Source organism: Mytilus trossulus, chromosome 10, assembly GCF_036588685.1.
Source record: "Mytilus trossulus isolate FHL-02 chromosome 10, PNRI_Mtr1.1.1.hap1, whole genome shotgun sequence".
Taxonomy (NCBI): domain Eukaryota; kingdom Metazoa; phylum Mollusca; class Bivalvia; order Mytilida; family Mytilidae; genus Mytilus; species Mytilus trossulus.
The window spans coordinates 13,734,519-13,750,525 of NC_086382.1; the positions used below are offsets into that span (position 1 = coordinate 13,734,519).

The 16,007-nt window shown below is 32.4% G+C and overlaps 1 protein-coding gene across 1 annotated transcript in view; it reads left to right on the forward strand.

The window, feature by feature from the left end:
• Positions 1 to 16,007, forward strand: part of LOC134687712 (E3 ubiquitin-protein ligase RNF213-like) — a 111,295-nt gene that overhangs the window by 70,942 nt on the left and 24,346 nt on the right. The window contains exons 33-40 of the mRNA XM_063548170.1: positions 3,345 to 3,444; positions 4,916 to 5,016; positions 6,223 to 6,399; positions 9,100 to 9,357; positions 11,243 to 11,363; positions 12,857 to 13,140; positions 13,718 to 13,829; positions 14,859 to 14,972. Coding sequence (XP_063404240.1) covers positions 3,345 to 3,444; positions 4,916 to 5,016; positions 6,223 to 6,399; positions 9,100 to 9,357; positions 11,243 to 11,363; positions 12,857 to 13,140; positions 13,718 to 13,829; positions 14,859 to 14,972 — 1,267 coding nt within the window. The remainder of the gene's footprint in view (positions 1 to 3,344; positions 3,445 to 4,915; positions 5,017 to 6,222; positions 6,400 to 9,099; positions 9,358 to 11,242; positions 11,364 to 12,856; positions 13,141 to 13,717; positions 13,830 to 14,858; positions 14,973 to 16,007) is intronic.

Below are 16,007 nucleotides of genomic sequence, written 5' to 3' on the forward strand. Positions count from 1 at the left end.
TACTTCGTCCCCTTTACAGGTAATGCCTGCCTCATATTAGAAAGAACCATTTGAACTAAATAATGTAACTTTTTGAATCAATGTCATTAATAAGTAGAAAAAAACCGTCACGTGTGTCAAAACATGAATTACTGGGCTTGACTTGAAATTACTTCTTTTTTAAGTTCCTTTATTTGTTTAAATTTAAATACAGTTTGGGTCTTTAACTGAGCAATGATTGATTATTTAATAATTTTAATTTATTTTCAGTTTGTTTCTTTTGCGGTTTATCTAGTGATTTCGATTCAGACAACTTTTTTCTTTGTCTTTAATTAGATTATTTATTAGTTGTACACTTGAATAACATACTTGACACTAAGGAATTTGGATTAACAGCTTACTGTTCGGCTGTGTGTTAAAGGCCGTACTATAACATATTATGGTTTACTTTAACAAATTGAGTCTTTGGTGGAGAGGTATCTCATTGACACTCATACCACATCGTCTTATATCTGTGAAGATGAATACTTTATGCCTATTGTTTATTGCTGGAAGTTTTATTTTTTTTCAATAGCCGTCATGTACAATACACAAAATAGAATGCGCAGTAGCATACCTTTAAAGTAGTGTAACTGAAGAATGAATAGATATACATGTAGTTGGTGATATATGTTAGTCGGATACAGGAATATTTTAGACAGTTGGTCTCCATCTCATTATTTACAAGAAGCGAATAGATTGATACATGTAACCCATTTAAGAGTTTAACTTACAGACATTGTCCTCGAGTAAATTTACTTTTGTGTATCAAAAAAAACTTCAAATCCTTATTTCATCATGGACCTTGCACAATAGATTTTCAAAACTTTGTAAACAGTATTTAAATTTTAGTAATTAATGTAAAAAAATGTAAGAAAAATTCTTTGCGTTTTTCTACATTTTGATAAAATGTATTTGTATGTGGGATAATTTATAATATCTTTTTAAATCAGTAACTGGAAAAATAACTCCTTTCAATTGTCTGTGTGGGTGTCAGAGAACAAAAATCTGTTAAATCCAAATTAATGAATTGAATTTTTGATAAAAAAAATTAAAAACATGTTTTTTGGGGGTATTTTACATCCAAATATTTTACAGGAACGTATATTAACATTTGCAATTTATATACATTTTGTATGTTTGTCATTAATTAGGTCTTTCCACTTTTCTGTGGAAAGTCCTATTGTATTTGTTCTGATTATTATTTTTTTTTCCGCCAAATTTTGTTCTTGCGATAAATGTTTGCTTCGCAATATGTCGCTTAGATATTTCTCATATTGTATCGTATAGTTTATGCGCTTTTAAATTTCACCCTGCTAAGCCGAACCATTTTCTTTGTAAGAGTTATCTCCCTATTCACTGTTTATCATGTGTGTGCATCTCCTTCGTAACAAAAAAAGATATCGACAAAATTCTTTTTACAAATTGTTCGTTACATCCTCAGGAAATTTTGGCTAATTTGGATCGAAGCGATTCGATGAAATTTTATAGGAGTTATCTATATTTACGGAATAAATTTGTCGGTATGTTTTTTTAACTCATAAACCGTTAACCGTATAACCCTGGAATGGTTTTATTTGAGTCCCCTGATTCCTAACTTAGAAAATTAGGTCAAGGTCAAAGGTCAAGGTCATATTTTAGATTTTCATATGTCTTTGATTTCCCTATAACTCTTTAACGGTTATAGATACAAAAAAATTAAGCATAAAAAAAATGCTTGGTACTTCAAGGGGCAACTTTTTTACATTATGACTATATTGATTTTACCATCATGTAAGGGACATAACTCCCATCGATTGTTTTTAAAAAGCCATGTTTAGGCAAAACTCTTAAACAAAAGGTCCTTGACCCATAGGGTCTTTTGCAATGACCTTGTGGAGCAATGACCTTGACGAAGGTTACAAGGTAAAAGGTCAAGGTCATCAAATTATGTGGTTTTGGCACTATTTAAACAGTTTTATGTGTGTTTGAATTTCAACCAACCAACCAACCAATCAATCAATCAATCAATCAATCAATCAATTAATCACTCAATCAATCAATCAATCAATCAATCAATCAATCAATCAATCAATCATAATCAATCAATCAATCATGATCAATCAATCAATCATGTTTCCGTCTCATGTGTTTATTATAGGGTTCAAGATCTTCTTCTTTTCTTTTTCGCTGTTTCAATTGACACTAACGAACGTGTTTAACCAACCAACCAACCAACCAATCAATCAATCAATCAATCAATCAATCATGATCAATCAATCATGTTTCCGTCTCATGTGTTTATTATAGGGTCCAAGATCTTCTTTGTTTCTATTTCGCTGTTTCAATTGACCCTATCCAACGTGTTTAACCAACCAACCAACCAACCAACCAACTAATCAATCAATCAATCAATCAATCAATCAATCAATCAATCAATCAATCAATCAATCAATCAATCATGATCATGATCAACCAATCATGTTTCCGTCTCATGTGTTTAATATAGGGTCCAAGATCTTCTTTTGTGTCTTTTTCCAGGTTTCAATTGACCCTATCCAATGTGTTTAACCAATCAACCAACCAACCAACTAACCAACTAATCAACCAATCAATCAATAAATCAATCAATCTGTCTGACTGTTTATTCATGAGTTTATTGAAGGAACAAACTCTCATTTATTCAAGAAAAATTGAAATTTAATATTGTTCTTACGTCACTTCTGAAAAAAAATCCACATGTTCTCTGAAACTACAAGTTAAATCGAATTTGGTGCAGATATCTCTCACAGCTTTTCCTAGAGAAAAGAAATGGCAATGCCGTAAAAATCGCTTGCTAGGTCCGTAAATCTCAGTAAAAACCTACAATAAAATGTCCGCTCCGAGATTGAAATACTAATCTGTGTTACAAACAGGTGCTGAAAAATGTACATTATCAGAAAATAATCAATAAATGTGTTTTAAAGTTACACCGGATCAATTAAATCCAAAACATGCACTGCTTGTGAACTGTCATCAAAATGTCAATTTCCTACAATGACAAAAGAAATTACATTGTGTACATTCCATCTCTATAGATGTTGTCTGTTCAACGTCCCGACCTAAAGAGAAATAAAAAGACTAAGTTTTTCTTAATATAAACCCGCGTCACGTGGTGTTTCCTCGATCTGGCGCGCGCTGCACCTAAAATAAAATAAAAACTTTCGGAAATAAACATGAAACTTCTCCGGTAACATAATAATATAGACCCAATTCAATTAATTTTAAAGGGGGAAAGACCACCTACAATTGCTTTTTTAAAGCAATTGATTTATATTTGTTGTTTGTAATTTTTCATTTCATTCTAGGTGTGAATGGATAAGAACACTTGTTGTAAAGTTGTTCATTGAAAATGTATGTACACAGGGCATTGGAGCAGAAATTGTGCCATCTATGAAATTATGGAGTGTAAGTGAAGAATAAAATGATGTTTGAATTCTGCCTAGCTTTAAATACAAAAGATTTATGGTATGAATGACAGTCAGGTGTTTTTATCAATGACACATATAGGGATAAAGAATAATACATCAGAACATGATTTCGGAAGCACTGATTTACGTTATAAAAATCGTTTGCTAAGATCTCCCAAGTGAAATATTATTAAAAAAGGGGATTTGAAAATACAAATGGAAATTGCAGTTAGAATCATATCAAGCCCTTTTTATAGTTTTTTTAAATAAAATATATGTGCATGCATTTTGTATTCAAAATGTTCTAGCCATGCACTGTTTTTAGAAAATATGGCATAATATCTCTAGCCAATTTAGAAGAACATGTATGAGAAATGCACAAAACGAAATTCATCGAAAAAGAGTATCAACAGTTGAGTTACATTAAAATAATTGCATCAGAATAAAAAATCGAATTTAAAATGTGTTTTATTGCTAACCTTATCTAAAAGATGTTAGATATCGAGTAGTTGAAATGTATGTAATATATTTTCATGGTCATTGTCAGATCACCGAATACTTGGAGATCCAGTATGACTGTCAATTGACTCTCAAGCTATGAAAACATACATTTGATCAAAACACTAATTGTTACGTTAATAACCTATCTATGGTATACTTTGAAAAATGAAAAATTGATTTAATAAAATAAATCTCAAAATTCTGAGAAAAACTCAAAACGGAAAGTCCCTAATCAAATGACAAAATCAATTTATAAAAAAACCATCAAACGAATGGACAGCAACTGTCATATTCCTGACTTTGGTACCTCGTTTTATAGCGCTAAACCTCTCACTTGTACGGCAGTCACATAAATTTTTATTAAATTGACAACGATGCGTGAACAAAATGTCACAAATAGGGGAACAAAACCAACACATACTCCACTTAAAACTTGGGGTCATTTAAGTTGCTTCAGAAAGGGAAGAAGATCCTGCTCCACATGTGGCACCCGTCATTTTGCTCATGTTGTTACAAAGGCGGTAAATAGTATAATTCGGTAGGTCACATTCGTACAAAGGGAAGGGGATTGTAGCTACGACATCAGGAACATATCCGATATCATCTGTATAACGAATATTCCATAACGGTCAACCAACTCGTGATGGCGTCCGTAATATTTACGAAGTGATGAATATAACTGCACAATTTGGATCTCTTGGTTTTAAAATGAAAATGTCACAAATGGGAAGCTGAAATCATCTCTTTTGTCGTTAAGTTTTGTTTTCAACCGACCCTCATAGTCAGTTTTTAGATATAAGTCCTAATTAAATGGCAAAATCAAAAGCTGAAACACATCAAACGAATGGATAACAAAATATGTTTTGCTAAAGAAAAGTTGCTTACCACTGTATGATTAATATGGCTTTATTGAAAACAAAGAAATATTTTGATTATACTATTATAAACTAATTTAATGATGATTTTAGAAACTTGGTGAAGATGCCGACATGAAAGAACTCATCTCACTAGAAAAAGTTGAGAGTCATCTGAAAAAACAAAATGCAGAAATTCTAAAGAAATGCTTTGGGTAAGAGGGATTATTGACAAAGAAACTTTGAAATATTGTATTGTTCTTCCCGAACTAAACTTCATAGGATAAATTTGTAAAACGGTCTTTTTTTAGCATAATAAAAAGTACTTCATTTATTAGTCTGACAATTAAACCAAATAGTGTTAGCAGATTTTCATGCTAACGACTTTTTGTTCCTCAAGGGCATTTGAATTATACCTTTGATATACTACATCACCAATCGCTCATCATCATGTACAGCACTTTAGACCACTCAACCACATCTTTGAATTATGTAATTTTATTGATAGAAGCAAAATTGAGAATGGAAATTGGGAACATGTTAAAGAGACAACAACCCGAGCAAAGACCAGACAATAGCCGAAGGACAGCGATGGGTCTTCAACGCAGCAAGAAATATCGCACCCGGTGTCGGTCCTCAGCTGGCCCCTAAATGAAATTTAGTGAAAACCAATGTAACAATAAGCTCCAAAACATAAAAACTAACTTAAACTAAAAATAAACATACAAGACTAACAGAGTCCCCTGACTTAGGCTTGGCGCAAAAATGTGGCTGAGTTAAACATGATTTTTGAGATCTCAACCCTCCCTGTAACCTATAGCCAATTCAGAATAAAAAAAACACATATCAATACGCACAGTAAAACTCAGTGTAAAAGATGTCCGATTTCCGCATTTTTATAACGAAAAATTATACGGTTTTGATGTTTCCGACCTTGAATACTATAACAAAATATGTACATTGTCGAAAAATGTATAATTATGTGTACCTAGTGGAAAGTGAAAGTAGAAGCAAATCGCGACTCGTCGAATTATTTTCTTGTTTCGGAACGATATTTATTAATTCAATGTTTCATTTTATGTAGGCTTATTGCATGAGTCATACTTTTAATGTTTTGTGTTCATATATAATATGTTATTATTCATATATCATTTAAGAAGTTACTTCGATCCTGACCTGTTCCTCAATCATTATTGTCTGATTTTTTCATAATTTCAAATCTTCGAAAAATGTAGTTGCATTTATAGAAGCAGCATATTTGTAAATAAAATGCATTAAAACAGTATTGATGTTTCCGACTTTGAATGTAATACATAATGACATGTAAATCTTCTGATTCAAAGCGATACTAAAAATATTTCAACGTTTTTATATAATGGGTGCTTATTGCTTATAGATTAACTTGTAAAATGTCTTTGCAGTGTGCTGTCTAAATGTATTAACTGTGAAGCGGAAATTCAGAGTGCCCCAGTTAAACTTTCATGTGATCATGTTGTTTGCAAGAAGTGCTACAAACAAGTTATAGAAAAGAAAAGGCAATGTACACATTGTAAGGAAAAATTACCAGACAACTTTAATCAAGAAGAATTTGTTAAAAGGTATTATTGTTTTTTTAGAAGTTTTGCAGAAATAACAGCCATAAAACAACCACTCGAAAAATAGCTAGTGATGTATAGTTGTATCTGGGAACAGTATATCTAACAGGAAATGAATCTCATAGGCTTTTGAGTATACAATAGATAAAATCTCGGACTTTACGAGACTTCGCGAGATTTATGTATTTTGGTAGCGTCTGACTGAAAAACTATCTGAACTGCTTCATAAATAAACCACCTAACACTAATCGTAGATTAATACAAGTTTTATCATAAAATAGATATATTTTGTCACATAAAATTACCGAAATAAGTTTGATTTATTTGATGTGAAATGATTTATAATGTTTTGGTTATTTGGAAATCATCATGGCAATCGCCGCCATTTTTTATTACCATTTTTGCATTCTGTATAATTCTGTGGTGAAATGAATGCGATTCTAACAAATTTGAAGTGACATAATACAAGTTTAATACACTGACATTACTATAAAACTAGTTTGAATGACATTTTATTGATATTATGAAAATTATTAGGATACTAGAAAGTCCGTATTTAACACATGTCCGTTTCCGTATCCTATCTTTATTAACTATGAACCTACGATAACATCGACTACAATTAGGAAGTGTCAAGTCCCGTCAATATATATCTTCCTGGTTGTATATACTATTAGCCATTTTTCTCATCTGATCAAACCAAAATAGTAATTATTTAACATTAGCAAGACTGTTACATTAAAAAACTTCTCATAAGCGATCTGGTTTTTATAGCAAAACTTGGTTGGTCGTGTTTATTGGTTTTCTTTAAATATGCTGGCGCCGTATGTAAACTGGTGACTAGTGAAAACATTGTCAACTGTACATGCGTGTTCAATCAATTCTCTTTGCCTCTAGTTGATAAAATTGTCAAAATATTTCTTATGAACTATTTCATTGAGCAAAATATTGTCGATTGCAACTTCGGCGTATGTTTTGTGTTTAAAACGCCCTTTATTACCTAACCCGTTAAATATGGGTATCAAATGGAGGTTACTGAGTATAAGTCTCTCTCTTTATAACAAACAATTTTGGAACAAATCCTCTGTATGATGTTTATACCTGTATGAATATATTTGTATAGACCGGATTTAAAGTAGAACATGGCAAACACACATTTTCCACTTATCATGGTAGTAACCTATGCACCTCTCCTTGTTGACCTTTTCTCATTTTATTATGCGTCGGGGTTCCTTCAATCACTTGTCAAACAAGAAGATAATAGAATCAAGATCATTTAACTTCACATTCTGATATATCAATGATGTTTTTTCCATTAACAATCCAAACTTTTCTGATTTGGTTCGATTGATTTGTCACCCAGAACTGATACAGCTACACCTGACTCACTTTTAGACTTATAACTTGAATTGGACGTAAGCGGTCATCTCAGAACCAGAATCTATGACAAACAAGACAATTTATATTTTGGAATTATTAGTGTAACACATCTAATCCTCAGAAGAAATTTAACAACTCATTCGGTATTCAAGAGCGTGCAGCTCTTACTCACACTTCAAATATAGGATGGTCTTTAAGTATAGATTGTCGGTACTGATGTTGTTTATCGTCTTAATAAAGTCTTACAACGTACTTTTATTCGTCTGGTATGTGTCAAACAGTTATTAAACTTTACCATCGGTACAAGGACATCATTCGTAAATACAAATGAACATGCATACATTTGTACGTTCAAGTATTTCACATCAAATATTTTATGGGAATATTCTTTACAGAGCACGAAAATGTCGGCATCTACACCAAAGCTAACCAAACCATAAAACTGACTTATTCGGAAAGGATATAGTTACGATACTGTTGTCAGACTATAAAGGATTGCATATTTTGGTATAAATATTGATGCACTCATAAGATGTTAGATCAACACATTTATTCTAAACTAGTTGTTGGCATGATACGAGTTATGTTCTTCTCCTATATCTTATAATGGTATGATGATAAACCCCTAAAAGGAGGGATTTAAGCTCGTTATGTCGGAGCATTCATAATAGAAGAACACACCTTAACATTTTGATATCCAAGGATGAGAATAAATATGTAGCAACGCTATAATCTTGATATTGAGTATTGAGGGACATCAAAAAGATAAAATTAGTTACATCGTGCGATAGTAACCTAATACGATTTGCATGCGAAGCTCGAATCTCATATGAAATTTACTGACCCGTTATATATACATAATATAAGGTCACTGGTAAACTATTAAACGAATATATCTTACAGACTTTCTAAACATTTTGGATTTATACTAGCGGCCTATCAAAGTGATCAAGTCTTCAAATACCGTTAGTTTTAAGAACCTACTTTCATTGGTCTATACAAACAAAACGCTAAAACAGAACAATTTGTCAGCTTTAAAGATATTCCCCCAGTACTGTATTGTTTTGTAAAGGAACGTTTACTTACACCAATTGTGTATTGAAATAAGCTGCGTGTTTTAACCTAATAGGGAAAATGCACGGTCTACACGCGATTATTTTTGGAAGTGTATAAGCGGTAAGATTAGTTAATTTATCTCAATCTGTGTTGTAAATCTATATCATAGAAAGAGTTATTGCTAGCTTAATGTGTGTTAGTATCGATTACTTGATGTGAATTTCTTTATACTTTAAGAATGCCTTTTACATATTTTTTTTATTTTAGGAGTGACGTAGAAAAGTATGAAGATTTTAGAGAAAGATGTAATGGTTTCTTCATGGAGATTGTTTCACAACTATGTTTTGCCGAGGGAACACTTCCATCTCAAGGCGTCATTGACAAGCTTCTGTCCTACATTGTTGGAAAAGACAAAAGTGATCGAGGAGAAACTATTGTTTCAAGACAATTGACAGTATTTCAAGATGCCATTGACCCAAACCCTGTGGTCAGATCCTTTTTACTTCAGGAGATTATGCAAACAAGGTTGGCGTATACAAATAATTTTGTCTAGTAAATCATACATATGCCTAATACTTTATCATAATCATAAAAACGTTCTACATATTTTAAGGGCATAGCCAAGGTTATTACATTATCTATGCATGGACACATTTTTTATGTATCTTTGGATTTTTCTTGATTATTACCTTCTCTTTTTACTGAATGCTTGCAAAATACATATACAAATACAGATATGTTCATTTAAATTGCGAATGAAATAACTATCAACAAGTCTCGCCATGACATTGATATTTTCAAGTAGATGTCAAAATACGGTATTAAAAAGTGATCAAAACTTAAACAGTATAGCCAACTGAGAAAAGTCTAGAGAGGGCAAAATGTGAAAAAACTCAAATGAAAACAGTAAACGATATTTTGATTACAGAATTCAGACTTCTATCTAAAAATATTGGAATAAATAATATTTTCGAGCGTACTCACTGTCCTCACTAGGGATATATAAAAAAGAAGATGTGGTATGATTGCCAATGAGACAACTATCCACAAAAGACCAAAAACATTAACAAGTACAGGTCACCGTACGGCCTTCAACAATGAGCAAAGCCCATACCGCATAGGCAGCTACAAAAGGCCCGATAAGACAATGTATAACAATTCAAACGAGAAAACTAACGGCCTTATTTATGTAAAAAAATGAACGAAAAACAAATATGTAACACATAAACAAACGACAACCACTGAATTACAGGCTCCTGACTTGGGACAGGCACAAACATAAATAATGTGGCGGGGTTAAACATGTGAGCGGGATCCCAACCCTCCCCCTAACCTGGGACAGTGGTATAACAGTACAACATAAGAACGAACTATAAAAATCAGTTGAAAAAGGCTTTACTCATCAGATAGACAAAAAATACAAGTGGACGTGGCCGGGTACTTATACATCCCGACACAAAAAGACACAATAAACCGATCTGAGAGTACTCGCAGTTATCTGACAGCTAGTTCAAAGCCACTTACAACTAATAAAAAAATCATGCCTCTAGGACTAAACGTCTACCAGCAGAGAATAAGAACAAACACTAGAAATCAATTGAAAAGTGTTTCATTCATCAGATCGACACACATGAGAAAATAACATCTAAGTGTATCCACATTAACCGGAAAGTAGTTTGTTCAAAGCGAATGGTATAAAACATGAATAAGAACCATGTAGCTCCCTGTCGAAAGAACGTACTGAAAATATGTTCTTTATACCGGAATATTGATTAAAACATTACTAAATGCGATTCTATCTTGTCTACAGATATTTCTAAGCTATATATTATTAATGTAATGATATGCAAAACTTTAACTTCTATATTGTAACGATATACCATTATCCAAGGTTTGGGTGACGATTGGCGTCCGTTCAAACGTGTATACCCTCTGCATGCGTTAGCATCAGTCCTGAATCAGGAATCTGTTGATTATTTGTTGTCGATTGCTGATGTGGTTCATAAGTGTTTCTCGTTTCTCGTTTGTATATAAACTAGACTGTTTGTTTTCCTGATTGAATGATTTTAAACAGGTCTTTTTAGGGGGCCACTATATATGGCTGTTCGATGATAACCCTTTCGCGCCCTATGCGACACATGGCGCTAACGGGAGTTGTAAGTTGTAAGTAATTTTGGTGAGAACCAAGGAGTCGTGTTGAAGGCCGTTATTTGACCTATGATAGTTTACTTTTTTACTAATAATTACTTGGACGGAGAGTTGTCAGATTGAGACTCCTGCCACATTTTCGTATTTTCACTAAGATAATCAAGTTTTCTGAAATATGACTAGTCTGTCAAATTCATTTTCTAAATTATACATTTTAAATCAAGCTAAGAATTGAGACTTTTGACATTTCTTTTTTTTGTAGTGGAAGCGACATTAAATCCTATCTGTCAAAGTACTTTGACGACAATACGCAGCTTCTACAAACAAGTGTTGGTAGTACGGAATCAATTGAATTATGTTTGCTGATATTGCAATGCATGGAGGTTTGTTTTGCTAAGATATTAGAAAATGATTTAATTTTGTTCGTTATACTTAACACTTTGCCTCATTTTAATTTTGTTATTCTTATCACATAAACGTATTACATATTGCGATGCGATAGTTGCAGACACTGTTACATTTGCACTCCGGTCACCATTACACATAAATAGCGTTACAGATATTTGAGAAACTTTATATGTTAGCACCACTTGTTTATATGCATGAAGGAATATAATCCATGTCACACATATTATAAGGACACAAAATTTAACACTTCATTTTCCATGATTTTTTTTAAATTTTAGTTGTTAGTGGCTTTTTACTAGATGTCAGTAAACTGTGAGTTCTCCCAGATCTGTACTAAGTGTCCTTTTGTTGTTGAGTTGTACAAGTACCCGGCCACGTCCACTTGTATTTTTGTCCTTCTGATGAGTTAAGCCTTTTTCAACTGATTTTTATAGTTTGTTCTTATGTTGTACTCTTATCCACTGTCCCAGGTTAGGGGAGGGTTTGGATCCCGCTAACATGTTTAACCCCGCCACATTATTTATTGATGTGCCTGTCCCAAGTTAGGAGCCTGTAATTCAGTTGTTGTCGTTTGTGTATGTGTTACATATTTGTTTTTCGTTCATGTTTTATATAAATAAGGCCGTTAGTTTTCTCGTTTGAATTGTTTTACATTGTCATATTGGGGCCTTTTAAAGCTGACTATGCAGTTCGGGTTTGGCTCATTGTTGAAGGCCGTACTGTGACCAATAGTTGGTAATGTCTGTATCATTTTTCGTCTCTTGTTGACAATTGTCTCATTGGCTATCACACCACATCTTCTTTTTTATATGTAATAAAAGCTTTTTGTTAACCCTTCCTTAAAAACAACACAGGGACAGTAAATGCTTTTCAAGAAATCTACCCGAGGATGTGCATAAAGCGTATTCTGACCCTAGGAGAGAGTTAAATTGTTTTTGCTTTATTTTTTGCTTTTCTTTTTAAAGATATCTGTATATTAGATAATCTGAATAATATATGCGTATTGCGGGTCGAAAAATATAGATGCGACCGCTGCATCGAGCTTGAAACGATATATCCATTCGGGAGAGTTCTATTTTCAAATTTGAAACGCGAGATTCGCCGAGCGTTTTTTATTTTTAAATTTTAACATGTGTAACTGTCGAGAGTGGATAAATATCGTATTGCACAAAATTTGGTGGTGGAATTTGTTCTCTGGTGTTTTATAAACGATATGCAGACAAATTCAATCTTTCCTTTCGAACGATCTACAAAAAGATGTGTTCTTTCTATATGACGTCATCAGGCATGGTCACACGAGAATATTCAGAGGAAAGACGGTAAAAGTTATCAAAGGTACCAGGATTATAATTTAGTACGAACTTTTAGTATTATAAAAAAATATTGAACAGGTCAGGAAAGGATAAATCGATTAAAGCTACAATAAATAAGACAAACCCGTTTATGAACTGTTCTTGTTTATTTTTAGGATTCAATTCAGCAACAAAATCAGAAGTTTAACAACAGTAAACTTGAATTAGTACACATAGAAAAGATGCTGAGTGAATCTGTAGAAGGGTTTTATAGCAACGTACATATTCTGGAAAAGATTGAGTGTATTGCGAAAGCAAAGTACAGTTTGTCAGTTACAGCCAGATACATACACGATCTATATGGCAAAACACACGACACAGTTCAACTTGATGCTGAGTTACGTCAACTATTTGAAGCAGCTGGACATCTATGTGAAAATTCTGGATCCCAATGGCCAAGGTAACTACTTTATTTATTCAAAAGCCGATTATCATTTCGGCATTTTATGTGCAGTCATTGTGTTCTTTGTATCTTAGTATATTTACGAGTTATAGTTTTCTTGTGTTCTAACTTTCTGTTACTAAGAAGCAACAGAATATGCCGAATCACAAATCATATTAGTACTTTGAGAAGAAACAACTCAATATAAAACAATTGGGGAAATTGTGTTCTCCAAAATGTGCAAAACTGGTATGTCGACAGGATAACAACTCATTATAGATATCATGCTTACAACTTGGTATATCTTCAAAGAGTCATCCCTGGCATGGACTCATAACCAGTATTCAAACCAGCTTTAAAAAAAGGACTGTAGTACAGATCAATTATCATCGGGCATATACATTCATATTCAGCCAAAATGTCACAAACGATACTAAAATACAGTCGATTAATGCAGGGATAAGATGTCATTAGACATTTGTTTCTGGATTAAAAATAAAATAATAAATACTCATTATATATGTTTGTTTGTGCTTGAATGTTGCTTCATTTATATTTATGTGTTAAATAATCGAATAAAATGCGTTTTTTTTAGAAAATATTTCGTGAGAGTATTGTGTCGGAGTTATGGAACAGATGTGTATCAAGCAGTTCTAGCAAAAAGTGATAGAGAGTATTTGAGATGGGTGATATTACCAGATCTCGATGTATGTATGAGCAAGCCGTGTCAAATTTTTAACTTGTTGAACTTCAGATATGTTAAAAGTAACTAGAAAAGAGCTTACATGTTGATACATATCAGAAGTCGATTAAATTAAAAATGATCTACATTGTAATATTCTTGTTTATACGATTTGCAAGACAGGTTCCTACCTGATTTGATAAACTCGTCTGACATAACACCGAACAACATATACTTGTGCAAACTGATTTCAATGCAAATAATTTTAATCTTTCACATCAATACCCTATATACTCTAAACTATTTTTGCATTGATACAGCAAATGTACAGTTGAATAACAAAACGTAAAATCACAAAAATCGGAAAGTCCCTAATCACATGGCAAAATCAAATGACAAAACATTAAAAAACGAATGGACAACAACTGTCATATACATGACTTGGTACATGGATTTTCATATGTAGAAAATAGTGGATTAAACCTAGTTTTATAGCGCTAAAACATCTCACTTTAAACAACAGTCTCATTCAATTCCGTTATATTTACAACGATGCGTGAATTAAACAAACATTATAAACAAAAATAGTCAAAATATGGGTTCAGCAGTCATCATAGTGTTACAATTTTAAACGAAACAATTTTGCGTATCTGACGTCAGAAAAGTTATACGTCACATATTTTTGTCGTTCAATGTTTATACGAACAATTTTAAAATTTCAAATGGGCAATGCTAGCATACAGGGTTAAACAATCAAAAATATGTAAGAATTAATTTCAGAAATATACCGAGATTTAAAATATTCCAAAAGTTCTATAGAGTTTATTAAAAGAATCCACAAATGGTTCATTTGACGTTTGTGGATCCAATCCATCATACGTCTACTATTGATTGACCAATGATTGATTCCTTATAGAAACTTCAGTAATATATAAGATTTATTAATTTGATTAAGTTTTGACTTCATATCACAAATTAGATATATCTTAAATTAATATAATAAAATTAATATGATAGTTGAACAAATAACAACAGGCTGTGATTTAATCAACAGGTCATGGAGTGCTATGACAGATATATTGTCAACGAAGATTACACCGATATCAGGCTAGCAGTAGCTGACTCAATAATTAATCAGAAAGATACACAATTGACAGAGGTTTTTCATGTATGTTTTATTTCTAGTTATAAAAAGTAACCACATGAACATACTGATGGGTAAACGGTATTATTTATTCCTCAAAAAGGGACGATACAAAGATTTTTGAAATCTAGTATATTTTTTAATTAAATCTGAACAAAATAGTTGAGATATAAGTACTTTATTACTAGTATTATGTTTTATAAAATACGGTTAGATAGTAGTTTGACCATCTTCAAAACGAGTTTGTCTATTATATTCATGTCTAACGTCATCTAACATTAAATCTAGACTTTGAAACCATTCAAATAATTACAAAAAAAATAGTTCAATGTTTTGAATTAAGATATCAAAATAAATATAGTATATCTTAACATTCTATCACAGTGGCTGTCCTAACTTGCATTTTTTCATCTGCATCGCTAACAAGAAAGGCCAACATTGAGCCAGGAAAATGTAATGCTTAACACAGTAATGAGTATTTGTTTGCAATTGGCGATGGAAAATGGATTAAATTGGTTTATGATCCTTTTAATCAGAATAATTCTTAATCTTCTAAACGTTACTAAAACCAGCGGTTGAATCATATGTATAAATGTTAAGAGGTTGTCACATATTTTTGTGAACATTAATTTGGTTACTTGTAAGTTTTTCTCTATTCAAATTTTAACGTTAAAACTAAGTCAGGAATAAATGATTTTATACAAAAATTGAACAGCAGTCTTTTCAGTCAATGTTTTTTGCATTGAAAATGTATTTTCTACGTTATTAGCTCACCTGGCCCATAGGGCTAAGTGAGCTTTTCTCATCACTTTGCGTCCGTCGTCCGTCGTCTTGCGTCCGTCGTTGGTCTGCGTCCGTCGTCGTTAACTTTTACAAAAATCTTCTCCTCTGAAACTATAGGGCCAAATTAAACCAAACTTCGTCACAATCATCATTGGGGTATTTAGTTTAAGGATGTGTCCGTTGACCCGGCCAACCAACCAAGATGGCCGCCATGGCTAAAAAAGAACATAGGAGTAAAATGCAGTTTTTGGCTTATAACTCAAAAACCATAGCATT